The 24,808-nt window shown below is 50.3% G+C and overlaps 6 protein-coding genes across 6 annotated transcripts; 1 reads left to right on the top strand and 5 right to left on the bottom strand.

Moving 5' to 3' along the window:
* Positions 1-227: 227 nt before the first annotated feature.
* VC83_03229 (uncharacterized protein) lies at positions 228-2,077 on the bottom strand. Its single transcript, XM_024466877.1, has 6 exons — positions 1,949-2,077; positions 1,666-1,750; positions 1,135-1,532; positions 966-1,083; positions 565-894; positions 228-492 (listed from the first exon to the last, which is right to left on the bottom strand). Exons 1-6 carry the CDS (start codon positions 1,986-1,988, stop codon positions 417-419), a joined length of 1,047 nt encoding a protein of 348 aa, XP_024325696.1. The 5' UTR covers positions 1,989-2,077; the 3' UTR covers positions 228-416.
* A 189-nt stretch (positions 2,078-2,266) lies between these two features.
* Positions 2,267-5,464, bottom strand: VC83_03228 (uncharacterized protein). The gene is made up of 2 exons (XM_024466876.1): positions 2,911-5,464; positions 2,267-2,856 (listed from the first exon to the last, which is right to left on the bottom strand). Exons 1-2 carry the CDS (start codon positions 5,155-5,157, stop codon positions 2,512-2,514), a joined length of 2,592 nt encoding a protein of 863 aa, XP_024325842.1. The 5' UTR covers positions 5,158-5,464; the 3' UTR covers positions 2,267-2,511.
* Positions 5,465-14,785: 9,321 nt separating this feature from the next.
* Positions 14,786-17,474, bottom strand: VC83_03227 (uncharacterized protein; the record flags this gene model as incomplete). The annotated part of the gene is made up of 2 exons (XM_024466875.1): positions 14,786-15,151; positions 17,277-17,474. The coding sequence occupies 2 exons, from the start codon at positions 17,472-17,474 to the stop codon at positions 14,786-14,788; spliced, it is 564 nt and encodes a 187-aa protein (XP_024325695.1).
* Positions 17,475-17,922: 448 nt separating this feature from the next.
* VC83_03226 (uncharacterized protein) lies at positions 17,923-18,228 on the bottom strand (the record flags this gene model as incomplete). The annotated part of the gene is made up of 2 exons (XM_024466874.1): positions 17,923-18,117; positions 18,187-18,228. 2 exons carry the CDS (start codon positions 18,226-18,228, stop codon positions 17,923-17,925), a joined length of 237 nt encoding a protein of 78 aa, XP_024325694.1.
* Positions 18,229-20,097: 1,869 nt separating this feature from the next.
* Positions 20,098-21,602, bottom strand: VC83_03225 (uncharacterized protein; the record flags this gene model as incomplete). The annotated part of the gene is made up of 2 exons (XM_024466873.1): positions 20,098-21,224; positions 21,275-21,602. 2 exons carry the CDS (start codon positions 21,600-21,602, stop codon positions 20,098-20,100), a joined length of 1,455 nt encoding a protein of 484 aa, XP_024325693.1.
* A 527-nt stretch (positions 21,603-22,129) lies between these two features.
* On the top strand, positions 22,130-24,582 carry VC83_03224 (uncharacterized protein). Its single transcript, XM_024466872.1, has 3 exons — positions 22,130-22,711; positions 22,770-22,892; positions 22,945-24,582. The coding sequence occupies exons 1-3, from the start codon at positions 22,561-22,563 to the stop codon at positions 24,462-24,464; spliced, it is 1,794 nt and encodes a 597-aa protein (XP_024325692.1). The 5' UTR covers positions 22,130-22,560; the 3' UTR covers positions 24,465-24,582.
* The last annotated feature ends 226 nt before the right edge of the window (positions 24,583-24,808 follow it).

Below are 24,808 nucleotides of genomic sequence, written 5' to 3'. Positions count from 1 at the left end.
CAGGTGTATGATGTAGTGGAGTGGTTTAGACAAGTTGTAACAAATGTTGAGTCTGAGAACTCAGGGATAAGTCAGAGGTTAGCACCTCACTGACTTTTCAGAAACAAGGAGTAACACGACAGGGGTAAGGGGATCGCCAAACCAGACGTCGCATCAGGAACAAATGTCACATGGAACACATGGAACCAGCACAAAGTGAGGGAATATGACTTGTCTGACATCGTAGTCTCAATAAAAACCGAGTTTAAATGGTATAGCCTGTTTATTATCATGACGCGTTGCTACAATATGAGAAGAGCTAGAGCTATGTAGCCCAATTCAGACGGGGAACTCTCCAATCCCCGGTTCAATCCCCGATACCAAACAGAACTCACGCACGCACCAGCCGCCCTTTTGTTCAAAATATCAACTAACTTTTAAGCCACCTGTCCAACTAGCAGAGTGTCGAATACCAGGCCCTCAAAAGTTCCCTGCTCAACAACGGCGCCAAACCTAGATCGGAGTTAATTCAGTAACCAATCCTTCCTCTATCACCATTGCTAGAGTGGAGTACGATCAACTTACCCATGGCAGCTAACTTCCTTCAGCAGCTTCTCTGTCAGCGTCCGAAGCCTCTCCACCTCAAGGCCCTTGGGCCCTAGGCGCCGTCGGATGTAATTCCATGCTTGAACCGGCGTGACCTCGCCGTATAGTACTAAACCCTGGGATAGGCTCAAGAGCCGTTCAAGCCCAGAAGCGGGTGCCTCCCAGGGCGTGGTCGTGCAGATGTGGGGACCCGTAGCTATGCTGGGAGCTCGGTAGAGGAGCGGCGCAGAGACTGTAAGAACGTGTCCACTGGGAGCTTCTGGCTCATCGGGATTTCCTTGCATATGACCGAGACACGGACTCTCGAGGCTGTAGTCTAGTATATTAGATACACATACTGACCAAGGATCTCCACCTGAAGGGATTATGGGGGAACTCACGTTAATACAAATTCTACCCCGATGCTCTCCATGTCGAGGTCGGCCGTACTCTCGGGGCTTGTCACAGACTGTGCTGATTCGTAGGCATTGGGAGATGATAACACCTCTCCAGAGGCAGCTGAGTAGCAAAGTGAGTGAGAAGACGTAAACAGAGCGCCCTCTAACTTACGGGATTGAAGACTGCTAGTAACATCCGATGTCTGGCTATCTTCTTTATGAAAAATACGCTGAGCCCCGCCTGTATGAAGATTCGCGGATAAATGAAACCCGTCATTGCGGTGCCTTGTATCTGCTGCTGAATGACCCACGTGTATCTGTGGTCCTATGCTGCCTTGCCGAATACTCACCACCGAGTTGGAGGGAAATGCGGTAGATTCATACTCTGCCAGGCCCGATGCACCCAAGATTGGTAACTGGACACCAAGTTCTGTGAGGAGGTTTTTAAGTTGGCTAACCTCTGCATACAGGCTCCGCGTTTCTTGTAGCAAGTTGGCTTCGTTGGTGCGTAGCTGTAGTACCTCCGTTTCTAGCGACTTGATGTATTTTTCTTTGCGCTCGCGATGTGTCCTGTAATTGATCGGATTTCAGCTCTATTGGGCACCACAATAGTAACCCTCTCGATTACCGTCAAGCACGCGAATCACAATCCATGTGAAGCCCGGCCGCTACGGCCATGGAGTGATGACATGTGGGGACATACCGTTGAGCTTTACGAACTTGCTCTCTCCGCTTCGACGAAACAGCTTGCTTGTCACTTGATGATGACCCTTGCTCCCCTCCTGTATCTGAAGTGATATTCTCAGTATGTTTGCCGCCCGATGATACATATATTCCCCGTTCACACATAGGAGTTAGATTCTCGGATTAAACACCGAGAAGGTATTAAACCAGAAGGGGCTGAAAGGCAAGGAATTGAGGCAGCCACATATGGAATCCTCCCTCATGTCTGCCAAGACCGTGGTGTACGAAAGTGAGTAGCGTACCTTTTGACGGCCGAAACGAGCGGAATGAAAACTTCTTCATGTTGAATCTAGATTGCGGGCTATCAATTTGAAAACAAAAAGGTACCAATTCTTTCCTTGGCCTTTGTTACGAACGAAAGACAATGTGGCTGCTCTGCTTACGTTCTAGGAGGAGCCGAGTATGGAGGCTTAGTAAGCTTGAATAAGGGCGATTTAAGTCGCGGAGTTCACCGAAAGATCGCCTGTTGTAAATATAATCGACGAAAGAACTACTGGAAGAAGTTATTGGTGTTACCTTTGCGTAAATTAACGATTTAAACATTATTTATATTTTGCAGCGCGGCAGCGTTGCCCTGGCATCCGGGGCTGAAAGGGCTAAAGATTCCAAGAGCAGTGGATGTGGACCTGGCCAACGCCATATTGAATTATATCTCTGCCTACTATGAACGATATTTCCCCATGTCTTCCCTATCAAAAATCCCTCCGAAGTATATCATCTCTCGAGCCTATACCCCCGTTGGGGCCACCATGCACCTCGATCCTCTCGACCATATCAAACCGATTCACTTCATCCCCTACTCTCTTCACGCATAGCTCCTCGCAAAATCCGCCCCAATCCTCTCGACCTTATCAAACCGCTTCACTTCATCCCCTACTCTCTTCACGCATAGCTCCTCGCAGAATTCGCCCCATGCACCCTTCGTTCCTTCCCGCACAGCCTCTTGAAGCTCCTTGCCGTACCGGCTGCGGTATTCTCTCTTGATCGCTTCCATATGAGGGCGGTCCCAGTGGTATCGAACCAGACGCGAAATAAGGAGGTCGACACGCAAGCTATCAGACTTGGTGAGAGTAAGCGCATGGTGCAGTAGCAACGTGTCGCGGACAGGACGGTTGATGATGCCGTTCAGTATATGCGCCAGCATTTCGCCCTGGGTGAGTGTTAGCTTCCATATTCAATTAACAGCCAGCGGGGCTGTACATACCACCAAGTTTCCACTCTTCTTCAGCATCTCTCTCGCGAAATTCGAGCGATATGAAGCCTCATAAACGCGCAATATCTCACGGATGTGACTGTCAGACCTCTGAACGACAATCCCAATCATCAACGTCTCACCCCCTCGCTCCGACTTAATGGCACGGTACAAGTCTCTCACGTCCTGCCCTACTAAGGAGCGGTCGAGCGAGCGACCCGGGCGCTCATCCATTCGCTTCTCCTCCAACACCATCATGACGGCCTTCTTGAATTTGTCTTCCTTGAGCTCTTGCTTCATGCAGCGGGTCAGGCTGTCAGAGTACTTCTTATCGCGGAAAGCGTCTTTGATCTGCCGGATCTCATCATTGGTCCTCCCCATCAAACTCTCAATCAGTAGTTCTCTGCTGGTCTGCGAGCCCTGGTAGTACGAGTTCGCCCAGTACGCTTCAGATTCCCACCGACCCAGTGCAGTGGCGTAGCAAGCCTTGAGGAAGTACTTATCCTCCTTTAGGCGCACCTTGATGTGCTTTGCGATATTCACACCTTTCATGTCGGGTGTCTTTACCTGCTTCTTATACTCGGCGCGAAGATCAAAAATCTGCTCATGGGTGAGCGAAGGAAGAATCTCAATGAAGGGCTGCGGGTCGGGATATGTCTTTGACTTCGCCTCACGAAGCGCCTTTTTCAAGATCGAAGCTTCATTCTCGAGATCATGGAAGCGCGCATGTCTGCGCTTGGAGGTAGGTGAGGCAGGTGGTGCAATCTCTAGTATATCCACGTCTGCATTGTCGGCATATGGCTTGGACGTAATCGTGAGAGGCCCCATGGATTGGTAAGTTCCTTTGTATGCTTCCAACATGGGCGAACCCGGGGCGTTTGCTAGCGAGGCTCCAGCGGCAGCGGCGCCTGCGACACCAAGCATGGCAGCTCCTCCAGGCGCAAGTCCACCTGGTCCGAAACTGGATGACGTTCGGTTTCTTCTACCAGGCTCTACTGTAACGACCTGAGTCTGACCAGGACCAATTCCGGGAGCTCTCGGGTCAGGCTGGCGGCTTGATGACGGAGGTGCGTATGGCCTGTCATAAGCTGGCCTACCATAAGCATCAGGTCCGGGGTTTGCCGTATATGATTCAGTCTTGCTCGTGTAGGTAATCTTCTCTTCAGGATGAGCATACTCCCACCCCTTCGGCTCCGCATATCTCGATGAATCCGTCGTCGTCGTAACAAGAGCCACTTCGTTATACTTTGGCGACTCGTGGTGGTGCTTGTGCTTCTCGCGCTTCCTCACTGTTGTGTCGTAATGGTCATGCTTGATCTCAAAGTCAATATCTATCCTTCGGTCGCCAATTGGGCCATCCTGCTCGTCGCTATCGTCCCTATCATCGCTATCCGAGTCCGAGTTATTATCTTTGTCTTCCCAGTATTTCGGATTACCTCCTCTCTGACTGGGGTCTGCAGTTACGTATTTCGGCTTGGCGTCTCGCTCCGGAGCGGAGTACTTTGGCTGTTGGGGGGCAGCTGGCGCAACTGGCGCAACTGGCGCAGCATATTTTGGTTGTAGAGGAGAATCGGGAGTTGCATACTTGGGCCATCGCGGTGGGCTATCGTCGTCGTAGTATTTGCGCGGCTTGCTGTACGCTCCCGGCTCGTCGTATTTGGATTTCGATGGAGGGCTCTCATCCTTGTACCGCGACTTTGGCTTGCGCTCTGGCTCAGGTTCCGCATACCGCGGTTTGTACTCTGGCTCGGGTTCCGCATACCGCGGTTTGTACGGCAGGCTCACGTCCCTCTTGTAGCGACTCTCAGGTTCAGTGTCCGCATATCGTGGCTTATCGCGGGGCGGCGGGCTGTCATCTCGCCTGCTCAGGGACGAGCCCTTGTCGCCGTAGTAATCCTTCTCCTTTTTGCCATATTTGCTTATGTTGGGATCCTCCTCGTCGTCGCTGAACCCGCCGGGCATCGCAAAACTAGCTGTCTTTTTATGCGACGCGGGAGGGCGGCATGGAGCCTCGGCGTACTGCGGGCCGTCATCTCTGTCGCAGGGCTCCCGCGGTGCGCGCGCCGAGCTCCTATCGTCATAGTCATAGGGGTCTCCGCGCTTACGGTCTCGGTCATCGTCGTCGTCGTCGTAGTATCGCGAGCTTTTGGGCTCACCGTAGCGCGATGATCGAGGTGGAGAGTAGTCATCGGGTGGGGAGGATGCACGGCCCGGGGACTTGGAGATGCGACGCCGCCGCTCCTCTGGGTTTAGAGACATTGTCGGGGCCGAAACTCGATCGCTCACATCAGTGCCGTCAATTAAGGGCGCAATGAGAGAGTTTGCCCATCCGCGGAATTGAATATGGAGGTTGGTAAGGTTGAGTCAGCTTACTTACTGTCAGGGCAAGAATGGGTTCAGTATGGGGGGGTTGGGGTTTCATGCACAGACCTGATCCTTACACCCATATGTGGGATAGTGCCGTTTCTTGTTCTCAGCTTGCATGCAATGTAAACAATTGGTGTATTAATAGACAACTGCATTTGGATCTGGGCGCGAGCTGGAATATTTGTGACCACTACCTTACTTGTGACCACTACCTTACCGGGGTCCCAGCCAAATTTTTTTGAGTGGTGGCACCGTTCTGTGACCGTGAAATTGGGTAAACGGCGGCCTGAAAATAAAGGTTGAAGCACCGCTGGCACACGCACACGGCCACCCAAAGATCACGGTTTGGAGTTCCAATTGTTTAGGAAGGTTGAACGGGTAGATTGAATAGACGGTAATAAGGCTTCATATCGTAGATAAAATGAAGTTGTCGATGCAGTGATCCCTCGTAATTGGATATGTTCAGTAAATGGTGATGGATCATGTTACCAGCGTAATTTGGCCCTGGAATGGTTCAAACGGCCATACCAATAGCACCACTGTTCTTAGATAACCTCGGTGACAGCAGGTTAACATTCACGGCCTAGACAACAGTTATTCAGTGCATAAACAGTTGTATTCACTACCTATATCTGTCTACCCAGTGCCCTCCACCCTTCTGCCGCCCCTTTGTTACGATGGAACAAGAAGGCTGGCCAACTACAGGACAGGAAGGAGGGAGGTCGCATGAGACCGGCCCTGGTACCTGGAGGGGCAGCGGGGAATAGTAGTTCCGAAAGTATCACGTGACGGACTCGCAGGATGATGAGAAGAATCCTAAGAGTCCAGGACTCCGAGGACTCGAGTGAGTTCCCAGGAGTCCACTAGGCACGACGCCACTATATAAGTAGATAGTATTTCCTTAGATAGGAGCTTCGTGCTCAACTCAATACAGTATTTGTTATATACTAGTAACGTGTTACTTGAAGCCTTTGTGTCTGATCCCCTGCCTCCTATGATAAGTAAACCTTTACGCAAGAGAACCTCTGTGTCTACTATCATTTAGAAGTCAGCGTTACACTTTGAGCACCACTTCTACGAGGCACTGGCTCATACACAAAGCAACATGTCTGTCGTCAGTTCGAAGGGGAAAACCCCCACCACGCCAACTTCGTCTCAGAGGTCTAAGCCTGAGAATGAAGAGATGCCCGACGCACCCACCGTCAACGAACTCAAGGAAACTCTACGCGTCAAGTTGCCTGACACTTACTCCGGCAACCGAAAGGAACTTGAGGTCTTTTTGCTACAGGTCGAACTGTACCAGCACTTCAATGATGAGAAGTTTCCCACCCAGGAGAGCTATGCCCTGTGGACTGCGTCCTACCTTAGGGGGGAAGCCCTGCGATGGGTCGAACCATTCCTCAAGGATTATTTCAAATATGAAAGTACCAATGGAAGCATGGCAACTACCCAAGGCATGTTTGGCGGTTGGAAAGGATTCTGTAAGGAAATCCGTCGCATGTTCGGCGATATCGATGAGATCAAGACTGCGGAAGACCATCTGTATGCACTAAAACAGACTGGCAGCACTCTCACGTATGCCACGGAGTTCCAGAGATACGGCAATCAGACCGGCTGGGATACCAACGCACTCATCAGCCACTATCGCCGTGGGCTGAAGAGTAACGTCCGAATGGAACTTGCACGCATGAAAACTCAACCAACGGATATGGTGTCTCTCATCGAGCACACCGTCCGAATCGATAACCGGATGTATGAATTCCAGAAGGAACGTCGAACCTACGACAACCCAAAGAAGTACAACAAGTACCGAGGGAACGAAGGCCGAAGACGGGGCAACCACCCACGAGACAATCGTTGGTCAGACCCTATGGAACTTGATGCCACATTCAAAACCGGACGACCCCGTGACCCAAAGAAGGAGAGACAAGTTAAGGAACGACTCTGTTTCAACTGCGACAAACCTGGCCACATGGCCCGGGACTGCAGGCAGTCAAAGAAAGGGGACGGTGGAAGGAAGTTCGGCAAGCAACTTAACACCACCTGGACAGGACAGTTGAACACAACGTTTGTGAGCAAACAGGACTGGGGAATAAACGGCGAAAGCACCCCAGAAGACGAGAGCTCAGATGAAGGGTCGGAGGCGGAATCGTTCACCGTCTCGGAACAGGAGACCTTCGACGAACTCGCACCCACAGGTCCAATGAGTCCTCGGTGCAAGGATGTAGTAAAACGCATGGCCAGACACGCCCATGAGAAGATTAGGAACGCGAGAAACGAACCTAACTGTAAGGATGCTTCCGTACCTAGATACTGGAAGAACCTGTCTCAGAACTGTTACGGTCACTACAAGCATGGAATCCGACTCGGTGGGGTTTCGAACCAGTAGAGGATCATATAGTGAGTTACACTATAGTGGGGGACGGTAAGTGTATAGGGTTCAGAGCCGATGTAGACCTGTTGCGGTGGAAGGTTCAGGGCTAGGGTTGGGATAACCGAGTCGGGCCCGTTTCGGGAGTTAAGGAAACAGACTCAACGGGGTTCCCCCTTCATCTTTTTTGTATCCTTCGTAGTAGACCTATAGGATAGCATCCGTTTAGCCTCCGACTCGCACTCTCATATGCTATTACTGTGAGCTGGGTGCCCTGTGTCCTTACATTATACAAAAAAGATCACGCCTGCCGGGGACGGCCGTACTTAAATAATATCCCACAACGGAACGACTCAGGAGAACTACCGTTGCACCATCGACTGCGACTCGGTGATGTTTTGGAGGAGAGACCTGACGACTTCAAATAGCCGTGATTCCAGAGATCTCACGGACAACCAGTGGATCAGGGTTTGATTCTTCAGAACAAGCTGGTAAAGTCGCCGACGCGTTGGCGCCAAATAGGATACGAGATCCTTAAGAACCCCCTCATAGCACAGAGGAAATTGTGGACAAGAGCGTTGATAGCTACGAGCTACCGGAAGTCAAGCTCTTTCGTATCGGTACTGATACACACCCGAGGCAATATGTCGAAAAAGCTGACATCAAACATACCCCAAGACAACGACGGTCAACTGCCCAGAATGACTACCAGACAAACCACCGCTGCAGCTACGACGTCTGTGCCATCCGAAGACATCCCGAGTCGAATGGCCCACCTCGAAGCACAGATACAGGAGGTCAAGGATCTACTAGTTATCCTGTCGGCATCCCAGACCAGAATCCCGTCCACACCGCCGGTGGACGCCCCCATACCCACAGTCGAAGTTACGGAGCAACGAATGCCTCGTACACGAAACACACCTGAGACGGTTCAATTGCCGCCTCTTCGGAACACTCGTTCTCCCTCGACTCCAGGGTCATCACGAATGCACACCGAGAACCCTCCGAATCGCTATAAGAAATCAACCATCTCTGAGAAAATCCTTCCTCTCAGCGATGGGGTAGAACATACCTTCTTACAATGGAGCGCTTCGATTCGGGACCGACTCGTAGTTAATGAGGATCACTATCTTACCGACGTCTCGAGAAGAGCGTTGATATGGGGAACTACGACCGGCCTGGCGAAGACCTACCTAGAGCCCCAATACCTGTCCGCTACGCATGGGTTCCGCAGTGCTGAGGAGATGATGGATCTTCTAGGTTCATACTACCTCACAGGCAATGAGACGGAACAGGCCAGGAACCTCTTCGACGACCTGCAAATGGGAGAGAAAGGGCATGCTAGCGAAACCTTCCCAGAGTTCAAGGCTCGTTTCCAAAGTGCAGCTATCACAGGACAAGTCTCCGAGTCGGAATGGTTTCGGTACATGTGGAACAAGTTGACTCCTCAATTCCGCAGCCGCGTTGCGATCATCAAAAACCAATGGAAGGGAGAATACCAGACCATGGTACGAGAACTTACCGCCTTCGACCAGGAACGGCGCCGGAACAACGAATTGAATCCGCTACCCGCTCTCGCAAGGACGTCCACACGTACCACAGATACGGCAAAGGCGTCATCAGCGTCGAAGCCGACTCGAGCCACATCCGCTCTGTTCACCCGAACCGCGTTCCTCCCCAAGCCAGCCATACCGGAACGTCCGAGAACCGCAGTCCCTGCGCCCTCAGGAAACTGTTTCAAGTGTGGCAAGCCCGGCCATTTCCAGGACAAATGCCCCCTTAACGCTACTATCAAGGAAATGGACCGTAACGACCCCGAGGCAGCAGAACAATGGGAAGAAGCTGTGGAACTTCAATCGGATGCGTCCCTCGAGGAAAACGACGAGGCCTAGGACAAGTGTGACCTGCGAGGACTAGACTTACGAGAACTCCTGGGAGGCACCCAGTTCTTAGTCGACACGACCCTGAGTATGAATGGACTCGGTGTGCAAACAAAGTCCCTAGCAGACACAGGAGCAAACGGCTACCTCGTCATTAACAAGCCTTTCGCAATACGACTGTCGAAAGCGCTTCAGAGCCCTATACGGAAACTACCCTACTCTGTACCCATACGTGGATTTCAGCGCAAAATCCAAGGCCACGAATCGGAGTATATTCGGTTACACTTAACAGTCAAAGGACGCTGAATATATAACTGCCCCTTTGTACTCCTGGACCTCGGAGCACAAGATGTGATAATTGGGAAGAAGCTTTTCAGCCGCTTCTGAATACTACTCGACTCTGCAAAGAGCCGGTTAGTATGGCCAAAGGAGTACCCGCCGACTCCTAGCTAGAGCAAGGAGATCACCTTGCCCTACCACTCACGCGAAACGTCCATTAAACATCCTGCATACCAGTCGGATGCGAATCGCCGGGATTTCGCAATCCACCGCGAAGACAGACGCCGCGCAGGCGGACGTTCAATGGAAATGAAAGTGATAACTTCCGACTACGAAGAGATCACCGATACGCCATCGAACCCACCACGAAACCAGGAGGTTTCTCCCCCACCGCAGAAAACCCTAATACATAGGTTTACGCCCATGCATATATGCGAAATCAGTGCAAATGCTTTCCACCACGAGATGATGCGAAACGACTCCGAGTTTTTTCAAACTAGCATCTACGAAATCGATCAGATCATTCATGAAAAGGAGTTGGTAGAGGACGAAGAAACGCTCCGCCTCATCCAGCAGAAGCTTCCGCATATGCACCGGAGGTACACCGATGTCTTTTCGAAGTTGGAATCGGATCGAATCCCCCCCCACCGCATATATGACCACAAGATACAGCTCGAAGCCCCTTTACCAAATGCTTTCTCCCCGTTATATCGACAGGGCACCGAAGAGCTTAAGGCTACCAAGCAATACCTGCTGGAAAACCTGGAAAAGGGATTCATCGTCAACAGCAACAGCCCCTTTGCATCCCCTATCCTATTTGTAAAGAAAGCGGATGGCAAATTAAGATTTTGCATCGATTACTGGAAGTTAAATGGTCTCACCCGGAACGATCCCTACCCCATCCCGCGTATCGATGAACTACTAGGACGGGTGTCGAAAGCAAAAATCTTCACGAAGCTAGATATCAGACAAGCCTTCCATCGTATACGGATGCACCCCGACTCGGAAGAGTACACAACCTTTCGGACTCGCTATGGATCCTATAAGTGCAAAGTGCTGCCATTTGGACTGACGAACGGTCCCACAACCTATCAGCGGTATATGAATGACGTCCTAATGCAATACTTAGATGACTTCTGTACCGCATACTTAGACGACATCCTAATCTATTCAGAGGACCCTACGGAACACATAGACCATGTACATAAGGTCCTACAGCGTCTCCGAGAAGCTGGACTCCAAGCTGATTTGAACAAATGCGAGTTCAACGTCACCAGGACAAAATACTTGGGTTATGTTCTCACTACCTCCGGTGTCGAAGCGGACCCTGACAAAATCGAACCCCTTCGTAACTGGATCCGACCGACCACTGTTACGGGTGTGAAGTCCTACCTAGGATTCTGTGGCTTCTATAGACAATTCATTCATAATTTCGGCAAAATAGCAAAGCCCCTCACCACCATCACTAGTCTCTCGGAGCCGTTCCAGTGGACAGACGAATGTGAGGATGTGTTCGAGGAATTGCGACAACAACTTTTAGCGGTACAGGCACTTCACCACTTCAACCCCGAATTGCCTACGAAGCTGGAGACTGACTCCTCTGATGGAGTGGTAGCTGGTGTCCTGTTTCAAGAACACCCTGACAAGCGATGGTACCCAGTAAGCTTCTACAGTCACGTCCTATCCGGACATGAGATCAACTGGGAGATCCACGACAAGGAACTATTCGCAATCGTGAAAGCCTTTGGAAAATGGAGGCCCGAGTTGGCTTCGGTACGCCACCGAGTTGACGTCTACACTGATCACCGTTCGTTGGAATATTTCATGTCTACCAAGATTCTCACAGCGAAACAGGTTCGGTGGATGGAGCTACTCTCCGACTTCAATTTCTGCATCACGTACACCGCAGGCAAGAATAATCAGAAGGCTGATATTCTGAGCCGAAGAGACCAAGACCTGGTAATGCAGCAGAAAGTCAAACTTGATAGTAGGGCGAGGGTATTGTTAGGTCCAAGCCGCCTACACCCCCGAATCAGCACCAAACTCGCCGAGAGCTACATAGCATCCATTAATTCAATGGACACCGCCAAGCCCCAGGTGCCCTTCAATTTAATAGAGGCGCTATGTGCGGACAATCGGAAGTCGTTCACTGAGACTCGCGTGAAACAACCCCTACCGGACGGATTCGCGATGAACGACCAGCTCCTCCTATACAAAGGCCGCCTATGTGTGAATCGCCACACTGACCTATGTATGAAACTGATCCGGGAAGCGCATGATCAAGTGTCGTCAGCACACCCAAGTGGCAGGAAAACCTACCAATTGCTCGCCCCAAAGTATCATTGGGTCGGGATGGAAGCGGACTGTTTGCGGTATGTACGAAACTGCGTGAAATGCCGGCTTTCTCACACCAATGTCACTAAGCAACAAGGATTTCTACACCCACTACCCGTACCCGAGTACCCTATGCAACACCTCACCATGGACTTCAAGGAGTTCCCACGGGACAAGCATGGATACGATAGCATCTTAGTGTTTATGGACCGACTCGGAAAGAGTTCGGTGACAATACCTTGCTACAAGACCATAACTGCCCGCCAGATGGCGCAATTGTTCATCGAATGGATATACTGATTCGGACACACTCCGGAGTCGATTGTAAGCGACCGCGGACCCCAATTCGTATCATCCTTTTGGCAAGAGTTCTGTCGAATTATCGGCGTTAAGGTTAAGCTGTCAACGGCCTATCATAAGCAGACCGACGGGCAGACGGAAATCATGAACCGATACATTGATCAGAGACTGAGGCCCTTCGTATCCTATTATCAGGATAACTGGAGCGAGCTCATCCCCATAATGGACCGCATGCAAATGACACTCCCCCACGCATCCATTGGCATGACCCCCTACCGACTCAAGTACGGAACCGATCCGCGTACGAGTTGGGATTGGAACACTCTGAAAAGCACCAACCCCCGGGAGACCCTAAACCGAGAGGAAGCCAAGGGGGTGGCAGACCGAATGCATACCGCATGGGTCCACGCAAAGGAAAACATGGCAAAGGCACAAGAGGAAATGTCTAAGCACGCGAATCGACGCCGAAGGGCCATCTTGTTACGACGGAACAAGAAGGCTGGCCAACTACAGGACAGGAAGGAGGGAGGTCGCATGAGACCGGCCCTGGTACCTGGAGGGGCAGCGGGGAATAGTAGTTCCGAAAGTATCACGTGACGGACTCGCAGGATGATGAGAAGAGTCCTAAGAGTCCAGGACTCCGAGGACTCGAGTGAGTTCCCAGGAGTCCACTAGGCACGTGACGGACTCGCAGGATGATGAGAAGAATCCTAAGAGTCCAGGACTCCGAGGACTCGAGTGAGTTCCCAAGAGTCCACTAGGCACGACGCCACTATATAAGTAGATAGTATTTCCTTAGATAGGAGCTTCGTGCTCAACTCAATACAGTATTTGTTATATACTAGTAACGTGTTACTTGAAGCCTTTGTGTCCGATCCCCTGCCTCCTCTGATAAGTAAACCTTTACGCAAGAGAACCTCTGTGTCTTCTATCGTTTAGAAGTCAGCGTTACAGACGTGTAATGAATCATAGAGGGTTGTAGAAGCTTCTAGAGCTATTGTTCATGTTCCTAGGCCTCTAGTTGGTAGAGATATGCCATGTGGTAGTATTGGCCCACCCCCTTAAGGAGGAGATTTTCTTAATAACTTGTTCAATGAGTGTCCAAATGATATGCCGTGATGTATGTAGCATAAACAGATGTAGTAGAAGAGTTTGCAGCAATCGTTGAGTAGTATTGCTTCTGTTGTTGGTGTGATAAGCCAAGATATGTATGGTGACTTGTAGGTTTGAGGAGGAGATTTCCAAGTTTGCTCTTGAGTTTGATAGCAAACTGAGTGCAACGAATGTCAGTATGACAATCTGCCATACGGACAACTCAAGTCGACACCAGTACCAAAAGGAGCGTGGAAATCAATAGCTTTGGACTTCATCGTCAAGCTTCCACCCTCCAAGGACCCGTTAACAGGAATAGAATACGACTCTATCCTCGTCATCACGGAAAGACTCACGAAATATGGGAAGTTTATACCATATCTAGAAGATAGCGACGCCGAGGCGCTCGCATATACCTTCATTCGAGTCATATTAGCCGATCATGGGATGCCAGAAGAAATCATCTCAGATAGAGACAAGCTCTTTACTTCGAAATTCTGGAAATCATTGATGGCGCTACTGGGAACAAATCATAAGCTGTCAACAGCTTTTCATCCCCAGACAGACGGCCAAACAGAAAGATTAAATCAGACCCTTGAACAGTACCTGCGAAGCTATGTCAATCATCAACAGGATAACTGGGTTCAGATCTTACCCATCGCACAGTTTGCATATAACAGCGCGATGACAGAAGCAACGAAAGTCTCACCGTTCTTTGCCAATTACGGCTACCAGCCAGAAGCATATAGGCAACCAAGACCAGATGAATCACGAGCTGAACAAGCCCTGATCGTGGTGGAACAACTGAAATCGTTCCACGAACAACTTGCGACGGACATCCAATTCTTAAATAAACGATCCGCCGCATACGCAAACAAGAAGCGCAGTATGGAACCTGCCTTCAAGGAGGGGGATAAAGTATACCTACTCCGGAAACATATCAAAACGAAACGACCAAGTACAAAGTTGGACTTCAAGAAATTGGGACCATTCAAAATATTGAACAAAGTCAGCTCAGTTAATTACAGACTGCAGCTACCCAAGAAGTCTAGACTACACCTGGTATTTCATGTCTCACTACTGGAACCAGCAAGAGGAAATACCCCAATTGCGACCGATACAGAACTTCAACCAGAGAATGAGATTGTTGAATACGAAGTCGAAGCGATCCTAGACAGAAGGTTAGTAGGACGCAAAGAAGAGTTTTTGATAAAATGGAAAGGTTACGAACCTACGGACAATTCATGGGAAACGGTCAGAAACCTTAGCTGTCCAGAGCTACTGGAGGCGTTTCGCCGTCGACACCCAAGCGATCAAAGAAGCCAGGAGACAGGGCCACGAAAAGGTCCTGGTCAGGGGCAGCACCCTCAGAAACGGCAGTAGAAGGGCTGTGCAAGAGAGTCCCTTTGACCTCTGCCTCCCTACACTCCTTCTCCTCTGCTTCATCCAATTCCTCCAAAGATTTCAGACCACGACGCAGCATCTCAACACCGCGGGTTTTGAGAGCCTTCTGCTGTTTGTGAAGACGCATGCGACGGGCATATGCTTCTTGAGTGCAGAGGTGAGCCTCTCGCTCCTGAGATGCCGCCGCTTCCTCTTCTACCTCAAGACGCTCTTCTTCTTTTCGAAGCTTCTCCCAATCAGTTGGAGAAGGGGCGCAAGCGTTGCATTTGGAATTGCGACGAGTACATTCACTACAACGATGACTACCAGCAACAACGATACAGAATCGATTGTTGTGAAGACAGCTGGAACATGGCTGTAATGGTGGGTGCACCAGATGTGAGAATCTAGCCACCCAAGGAAGGGATGAATTTACTAAGACAACACACTGTCTTAGAAAACAGAGCCAAAGGGTCGTAGCTTAGACTATTCCACAACGCAGCAATCAGGTGTGTGATGTAGTGAAGTGGTTCAGACAAGTTGCAACAAATGTTGAGTCTGGGAACTCAGGGGTAAGTCAGAGGTTAACACCTCACTGACTTTTCAGAAACAAGGAGTAACAAGATGAATGCTTGGAAGCTTGGAAAAGACGTGGAAGTATGTGATAGTCAATTTACTGTATTGTCTGCTTGCCCTTTCTTAAGGAAAGGGCAATCCTATTTATGCTAAAGGAGTGTAGTTCTCTCATTTTCCAAGACTTTCCATGATTACCAGGCTTGGTAACTGTAGTCGACATAAGAGAATCCCATAGAACCATCTCTTAGGTTCGTAGCCTATAGGAAGTAAAAGGAGGTCCAAGGTCAGAGTACCCCTATAGACAAATTATGTCATAGACAAATTATGTCATAGACAAATTATGTCATAACTTAACCAATCTTGTGGGTAACTAAAGAGCGATGACATGTAATGAATCATAGAGGTTCGTAGGAGCTTTTAGAGCTATCGTTCATGCTCCTAGGCCTCTAGTTGGTAGAGATATGTCATGTGGTAGTATGAGTGATGTCATGTAATGAATCATAGAGGGTTGTAGAGATATGCTATGTGGTAATATCGGCCCAGTAACTAAGGAGCGATGACGTGTAATGAATCATAGATGGTTGTAGCAATCGTTGAGTAGTATTGCTCTTGTTGTTGGTGTGATAAGCCAAAATATGTATAGTGACTTGTAGGTTTGAGGAGGAGATTTCCAAGTTTGCTCTTGAGTTTGATAGCAAACTGAGTGCAACGAATGTCAGTATGACAATGGCGACATTAGGTTGCCGTTCTTTTCAATACGGTCTGCAAGAAGATGACGTTCTTTGATTTTTATGTGTCTACTAGAAGACATGGTAAGCAGCGCAACCTGCTCGACAATTAAGTGGGCATCACCCTACTTAAGTAAGCGATTCCTTAATCAGCAAGACCTAAGGGACTAGGCCTTTTGGAGGAGGACCTAGTGTTACGGCTATAGTAACATGATGTCATGGTTACAGGGCCAGGGCCTAGTAACGTGATGTGTGAGTCACATAACGTGACGTGTGAGTCACAGTGGGAAGCGGGGTAGGCTGCCATGTGATGGGGCTAATGGATAGTTGCAGAAACTAGTGGATATTGGATAGTTGAGCTATCCACGAACTATCCTGAATATCTAGCTATCCGCCAACTATCCAGATTACCCATGAGGCACGACGCCACTATATAAGTAGATAGTATTTCCTTAGATAGGAGCTTCGTGCTCAACTCAATACAGTATTTGTTATATACTAGTAACGTGTTACTTGAAGCCTTTGTGTCTGATCCCCTGCCTCCTCTGATAAGTAAACCTTTACGCAAGAGAACCTCTGTGTCTTCTATCGTTTAGAAGTCAGCGTTACACGCCCTTCCCATCCTCCACTCTTCGCCCTAGCCCTTAATCACCCCAAGTTATATTACAAGCTCTTTCTACCTGCGGCCAGGCCTCATCTTTCCTTGTCCATATTCGAATGTGCCACCGCTTTAGGGTGTTGAGTGGGGTGTCAAGTGTTGAAGTTGGTCGCTTCCAAATATTTGGTTCACCGATCGTTTGGTGGGTGCAGCTGTCCCATGTCGACGTGTAGCTCCTGTGTATATTGAATGAGTTAGATAGTCCATAGTTGTAAAAGAGAAGGGGGAGGGGTGTAAGGACACAGGGCACCCAGCTCACAGTAATAGCATATGAGAGTGCGAGTCGGAGGCTAAACGGATGCTATCCTATAGGTCTACTATGAAGGATACAAAAAAGATGATGAGGAACCCTGTGGGGTCAATCCCCTTAAGTACCTGAAACGGGTCCAACTCGGCTAACCTGCCCTAACTCTCCCCACGTGACTGTAACCTGCCCGACTCTGATGCTTTCCGTCACTGAGGGCGGAGGCATCCTTACATTCGGCAGGGAGGAAATCTTCATTCGGTGGCTCAAAATTGGCCTCATCCTCAGATTCATAGTCATCTGATATCTCCAACTCATCGAGATTTAATATCTCCTGATTAACTTGCTCAGTGAGCTCGTGCATTGTTGTGGGAATAGGAACTTCACTCGAACACCAGAATTGGAGTCAGTCTTGTCGTCCCAGTCCCCATCATCCCCGTTAATTGCATCGCCATAATCAACATCACTTGGAACAGAAATGTGTTGTATCGAATCATCATGTATTCTTCTATCTACTGGCTGTGACATGTGCTGGGAACCAGGAATCGGAATGGGATTCCGATAGAGCCGTTGCATCAACTCCCCATGTTTGACCTGCTTGCGTGGATGCCAGGGGCCCATTTGAAAATGGTTCCGAAATGAGAGCTATGAGCGGCAGTGTTAGCGAAGCTCTAAATCTGGTTTTTGGCTCGAGCTCAAGATCCGTATATCTCAAGCTGTATCGCTGAAACTTTTTAGGGTCGGCAGACAACTCCAAATAAATCAACCGTTTCACACCTCTCAGGGAAATACAGTTTTCGCCCTAATTAAAATTAATTTAATTTGGGCAGTAGCATGCAGGTCTGTCGCACCCAGATAGTAGATGTGTATCCTGTGGTAGCTGGCTCAGGGAATCTGAGAGGGGATCGTGGCCACGCCGGGGTGAAGATTGCGAGGAGAGCTGTACCAGCCTGGTGCATCTTGAATTCGGAGACGGGGAAGAGATCACAGTTGTCGAGCTTGAGGATCTGTCGAAGACCCATATGTTAGCTTTTTCATTCGTTATGAGGGGGGAGATTCTGAGAGCCTGGACTTACGTCGGAGATGGTTTCTGGGCTGAGGGCCAGCAATAGATACATGTAAGGATGCCTCCACCCTCAGTGACGGAAAGCATCAGAGTCGGGCAGGTTACAGTCACGTGGGGAGAGTTAGGGCAGGTTAGCCGAGTCGGACCCGTTTCGGGTACTTAAGGGGATTGACCCAACGGGGTTCCTCATCATCTCTTTTGTATCCTTTATAGTAGACCTATAGGATAGCATCCGTTTAGCCTCCGACTTGCACTCTCATATGCTATTACTGTGAGCTGGGTGCCCTGTGTCCTTACACTAACTCTTGGATGTTATTGGCGTAGTGAGCATACCTCGAACATACCTGGAACAAACCTCGAACATACCTCAAACCATGGCGAACATATGAAAACATATTGGAATACTGGGATATACTTGTGGCTTGGCTTGGCTTGGGTTTTCACAATTGGCTGGCAAGAGTCATGTTCTTGTCGTGATGGCTGTGATATTTGATCACCTTCTGGCATGGTTATATTTGCTGTATACTACTTTTAGCTAATATTAAATGAACAGTCTTTGGAATCAACTTCGGAATCCCTCTGTTTTGTGTCGGTGATATGTTTCTGTTATACCTCTTGTCACAGGTTCGTTTTCATTCCCCATCTTGATCTGGGTGCTCATCGAAACTGCCTATTGTCCCATGCACTTCCTATTGTTCTGTTGCCAGCGTTATCCTGTAATTGCTTCTTCTCCTTCTCGTTGCTTCCTTCTACTGTTGGTATTATCATGCCGCCAGGTGTTTTGTTTGCTGATCGTTTGCTGGTGACATATCTATGCTGGGAGTTTCCGCTCGTGGCTTGGGGCTGTCAAACCCTTGATCCCTAGAAGTAATTCGCGCTTTTCTGGCTTCTTACTTTCTGTGGTATGGCTCTTTCCATCTTCTTGCCACCACAATGCAAATGTCACTGCATATTCTCGTTGCCGCAGTGTATTGTCACCGTTGTGCTCTTGTTACTGCCCTAATTCCACCACTACATGGCTCTGATAGCAATACTGTCACAAGTAGCCTCACGTGCAGGACCTGTCACGTGCGCTATAGTGCCAAGGCGGAGGGTCTTCCCTCTGAACCCCGCACGAGAACATATATAGTAGGAACGCAGCCCTTAATCGGAAGGGCAGCGTTCAGTCTTCGTATCAATAGAGAGCTTGACCACGTAACTATCTACAACGTGACTTCCCACTGCCCTATTCAGCCAAGGCTCTCTTCCAAATACTCACCGTCGATGAGTGGGCTTCTGCGAGACTGAGCATTCGCACCGTTGGGCTGGTTAGCTGCGGGCGACCACCACCACCACCTTGTCTATCAGATTGATCAGAGCTGATCTGGATAGATATATAGGCAACCCTTCCCCGAGCACTGACGACCTCATACTGCTCCTGGCGCCCCTTTCGGCGATTATTCTGAGGGGCTGCGGAGCGACCGCCATACAACCGGGCGGACCCCCTTCCGACTGCCCTACGACCAGCGTTGGCCACTTTGCCGTTGATGGCGGCACCAGCGGCGGAACAATTGTCATGGTTTTTACGACAATTTGGGTGGATTGGCCACCACCGAGCTCAATATGGACAGCGGTAAGTCAATTAAACCGTCATATTACTATATACTTATTATCTACAGCGTATTTCCAGTCCACCGTGGAGCTGGTTGGCCGTTGAGCTCGAGAACGGCCGTTCCACCGAAGCTCGGGCCACTCCACCGTCGGGGAACCGTATAGGTTTTGCCCACTTTCCCACCACCGTCGTACCACCCTTATCAAAATAGGTGGTGCGCCAGTAAGGTATTCGAGGACAATAATGCATTGATGTATACGTATAACTGGCCGATGCTGCCGTGCTCGTTTTCTTATCCTAAAAATACAATAAATACATATCATATGGTATTTAATAGTCCTCCCAGTGCCGGCGTATGATCGGCCTCGCCGGGTCCCATGGTCCATGTATCTCATTCTTATACCTCTGGAGCCCAATTAACCACCAACTGCACCCTCCCATAGCCAGGCCTGCAATGAGGTTCCCTAGCGTCATCCCGACAACAGCCGCCTTCCATCCCCCGCGAGTAACCACCATCCCAACTCCCCCGCCGGCCCCCATTACAAGGAGTGCCGTAAGAACGACGTGCCAGCGCCAAGACACGTGGCGCAAGTGTCTGCGAAAGACGGGGAACAGCCCAAAGACTTCGATCGAGAAGAGCGTGAGAGAGAAGACGTGCTGGGTGGATGGGAGGCGCGAGGCAAGCACAGTCGATGCCATGAGGGCCGCATTTGTGGAGAGGGAGGCCTGAAACTTGACGCCGACATTGCCGCCGTAGTCGAAAAAGAAAACATTAATGATCATCAACCACGTGCTGAGCGCCCAAATCGAATCGCTCGACGTCGACCTTGTTAGGGATTTGAGGATAGGGCTGAGCCCGAGGAGTGCGCAGTAGATAAGGACCGCGGATTTCGCTGTTGCAAGCCGCTGTTGATTTCGCGGGGAGAAGGATGACCTTGAGCCATAGGGGGCAACAGCGCTGTAAGTCGCAAAAGTAGATGAGCCGTTGGGTTGGCCAACTATAGGGGATGGGATAGAGGTCTGAGAGTGGAGGGATGAGGCACTGGCACTGTGCGAATGTCGTGGGCTGTGTGGCAGCGCTGCAAGGTTAGGTCCAGCCGCTTGTGGTTTGGTATCGCTCTTGACAGCGCCCGAAACTGAGCTCACCATGGGCGGCCCATCAACAGGACCCGGTGGATTGTCGGGGCGAGAGAAAGATTGCTGTTCTTGCCCAACCCATCTGTCCCACGCTACCCAGCCGAGAACTGTGCTGAGTGTGCCTGTCCCGACGACGGTAACAGGGGAAACTCTCTCTTGGAATATCCCCACAAAGCAGACAATGAAGATTATCACGGAACAGACCTGCTGGACGATGACGGTCGAGTCTGCGACAAGTGGCCAGAAGTCGTATGGTTGAAGCCGTGGGTTTCGCTGAAGGTGCTCGAGGAATGTTTCTTGGTCGGTGTAATTATCGGGATCTATGAGGGTAAGCGCATGACCTGGCAATAGTCCCAGTTGAGAGACAAACAGGATTGCTTCACCCAGAGCAGCTTCTTCCAAATAACCTTCCGCCTCCTGCTGCTGCTCATCCTCTCCTTATTCATCCCCCGCCGGTGACCCCTCAAACTGTCTTCTCCTATCGTGTCGACGTTGCACATGCGCGGATTCGCCTTGTCCGCTGCCCCCCTCCTATGCGGTGGTGCCCCGAGATATATCGCATCTTCAGGCGCGAGAAGCGTTCTGTCGGTGGGAGCGGACCATGTGCGTGGGGGTATGGGAATGGTAGCGCTGCGCGTTGGAGGAGGGAATTTGGTGGGCGTAGTTGGGGAGATGGGGGATGGTTCGTGAGGCATCATATTGATGCAGATAGTACTATCGATATCTCATATTCGTGGTCACGTAGGTCGTTGTCGATGGTAGACGAATGATATGATGCGGGTTGATGGATTGAGCTGCGAAGCGCCAAGCCATATTAATCTCTGTTTCGCCAGCTCCCCTACGTAGCTGCCTCAGCCTCGCCACCTCTTTGTTCAGCCTTGCCAATTCACAACCCAGAATAGCACGCGTTTAAGCCACGAACAGCCAAGGTCCGAGCCGAGGTGAGCCGCCCTGTCGTCCTACCTTGGTATGATATTGATCGCTCTAATATTCTTTGCTTTAGGAGAGAACTGCGGCTCTTCCACAGATCGCCTTCCGGTAGCTACTGTAACATATCAAACTGAGTAAGCTACCGGGGAATAAAGGACGAAAGGAGCGAAAGAACATCGTTGATCCCCAGCCTCGGACTGACTTAATGAGGTCGACATATTTATGCATTTTATGGAAATTATGAGGGGTTTTGCCTCGGGTGCGGCGGCAAGCATGGGCAAGAGACGGCGAACTATGGGGAACGACGACCCCAAGCGACCTCTATTTGCCTCGGGTAGAGAGCTCTGTCAGTGCATCTACCCCGCAAAACAGCGTCAGTGTAAAATACTCGCCGACGCTCCAGCCAATAACCCAACCCCAAAGCTCTCCTCAAATGGATCTAGTCGAATGGGAAGCTCCTATTCATATGATCCTCGGCACGTGCAGGGGGGTTACTATACATAACCAAGCCCAAGCAGTAGTATCAAGAAGACGAAAGGACTCTACTGCCACTCTGTCCCACGCTTCTCAAAACCAAAACCTCACTTCTCAAACTTCACCCTCGAGGCTTGCTGCTGTCAACTGCTCCTTATTACCTCTGCGGGCGTTATTACTTGCGCGCGCAAAGGAAAGGACGAGCGACGTGACAATACAGACACCCCGAGTGTTCTCACATTAACCGCCATAATGGACAAGAAGCTACTCAAGGCGTTCATCGCGCAACAGGAGCGCGCATCTATTGCGGTCTCGACCCCCGATTATGACAAAAGTGATCACACAGCTTCGCGGAAGAGTCATACGAATGCGGCTGTCGTAATCATCGGCGCGGGTATCTCAGGTACGTTGCGGGGTGTACAAATGGACCTGAGGCAAGACAGGCACTGACTGCTCTCAAGGAATGTGCATGGCCATCGATATGATCCGAAAGAACAAATCGAGAGATTTCATAATTCTCGAGAGGGGAAGCCAGGTTGGGGGAACTTGGAGTGATAATAAATACCCTGGAGCTTGTTGCGATGGTAAGGACCTTGAATAGAGTGCTGACAAGGCGCATTGCTGACAACTGCCCAGTGTGGAGCCACTTATATTCTTACTCGTTTGAGCCCAACCCAAACTGGTCGCGCCAGTACCCTGGCCAGGAAGAGATCTATGCCTACCTCGTTGGTGTCGCAGAGAAATGGGGCCTGTTCAAGCATATCCGATTCAACACGTCTGTTGAGGAGGCAGTCTGGTCGGACAAGGGGAATAAATGGACGGTTAAAGTCAGCGTCTCCGGCGAGAAGTCGGCACAATACGGCGCCGAGTACTCGATTACGAGCGATTTCCTCGCCTCTGGTGTAGGCCAGCTGAACACCCCGCAATACCCTGACATCGAAGGGCTGGATACCTTTGAGGGCAAGATGTTACATTCTGCGAGATGGGACTGGAGTATCGACCTTGAAGGCAAGAAGATCGGGATTATTGGCAACGGCGCTACTGCCGCACAGATCATCCCGGAGGTGTCCAAGGTGTGCAAGAACTTAACAATATTCCAGAGGACGCCAAACTGGGTCGTCCCTCGTTCCGACGAGGTTTTCGGCCCAATTATGCGCTCAGCGTTTAACTACGTACCCGGCGCACGAGCGCGATACAGGGCTATACTCATGGATATCAGAGAAGACTTCTTTAACTCGAATATGCGAAAGAATACGGAAGAGAACGACCATGTGCGCGAGTGGGCCATTTCTCTGTTGAAGAAACAGATTCCTGGCCGGCCCGATCTATGGGAGAAGCTTACGCCAAATTACTCCCCTGGCTGCAAGAGAATCCTCGTGACCGATAATTTACTTCCTTCTTTGGCTCAGCCTCAAGTCTTCATTGAGACAACGCCCATCCAGCGCATCACACCCGCGGGTGTTGAGGTGGAGGGTAAGGAGCACGAATTTGACATTCTCATCCTCGCGACCGGTTTCCGCGCAACTGAATTCATGTACCCAATCAAGATCCGCGGTGCCGACGGCCGTTCACTGGAAGACATCTGGAGGGGCGGTGCACGCGCCTTCCGCGGCGTGACGGTCGAGTCTCTACCTAACTTCGGCATGATGTACGGACCAAACACGAATCTCGGACACTCGTCCATTATCCTGATGATCGAGGCACAGTCGCGGTACATCAGCAATTTGATTGGGAAGGTGCTCAAGGCCAAGAGCCTCGGACAGCAACTGGCCATTAAGCCGCGACCGGAGGTGGTGAAGGCTTACAACGACATGATCCAGGAGAGGATGAAGGACTTGACCTTCTCCGACTCGAGCTGCCAAAGTTGGTACAAGACTGAGGACGGCCTGATCACTAACAACTGGTGCGGAACTGTCATCGAGTACCAGAAGAGGCTGTCGCAAATCGACTGGGTCGGCGAGTACGACATCTCTGGATCGGGTAGCAACGTGGCTGTGAAGCGTGGCAAGGAGAACATCGGAAGAGTCGTGGAGGAGACCGTGGTTCCTGTGATCGCGATTACGACCTATGTGACTCTGGCAGCAGCACTTACGCTGGGCTACAAGGCGGCATCGAAGTCGCCGGCTGTGCAGAAGTTTGTTTCGAACTTGTTTTAATCATGGGTGATGGTGTTTTTCCAACTTCCTGAGATTTGTAGACTATTTTTGTGTTATTCGCTGTGTGCTTTGACACTTCGACGAGGGAAGCAATTGATAGACTTTAAGACACTAAGGCAAGCTTTATTTGTGGCTTGTGACTGCCGATACCCTGCATATGCTTCTGATCCCCTTAACTAGGCCACTATCTCAAGAACTGGCCGTATCTCTGGCGCAAATTGGGAATCCCCACGCAAATGATCCCTGTCACGCAGGCGCGCATGGGCCATTCCTTCGCAAATATTCCTTCGCAAATTGGGGAAACCCCCCCCCCCTTTCCGGTCCCCATGCGCGCGCGCGCACCT

Source organism: Pseudogymnoascus destructans (assembly GCF_001641265.1).
Source record: "Pseudogymnoascus destructans isolate 20631-21 unplaced genomic scaffold scaffold_6, whole genome shotgun sequence".
NCBI lineage: Eukaryota > Fungi > Ascomycota > Leotiomycetes > Thelebolales > Thelebolaceae > Pseudogymnoascus > Pseudogymnoascus destructans.
This window is presented reverse-complemented; position numbering and strand designations above follow the sequence as displayed.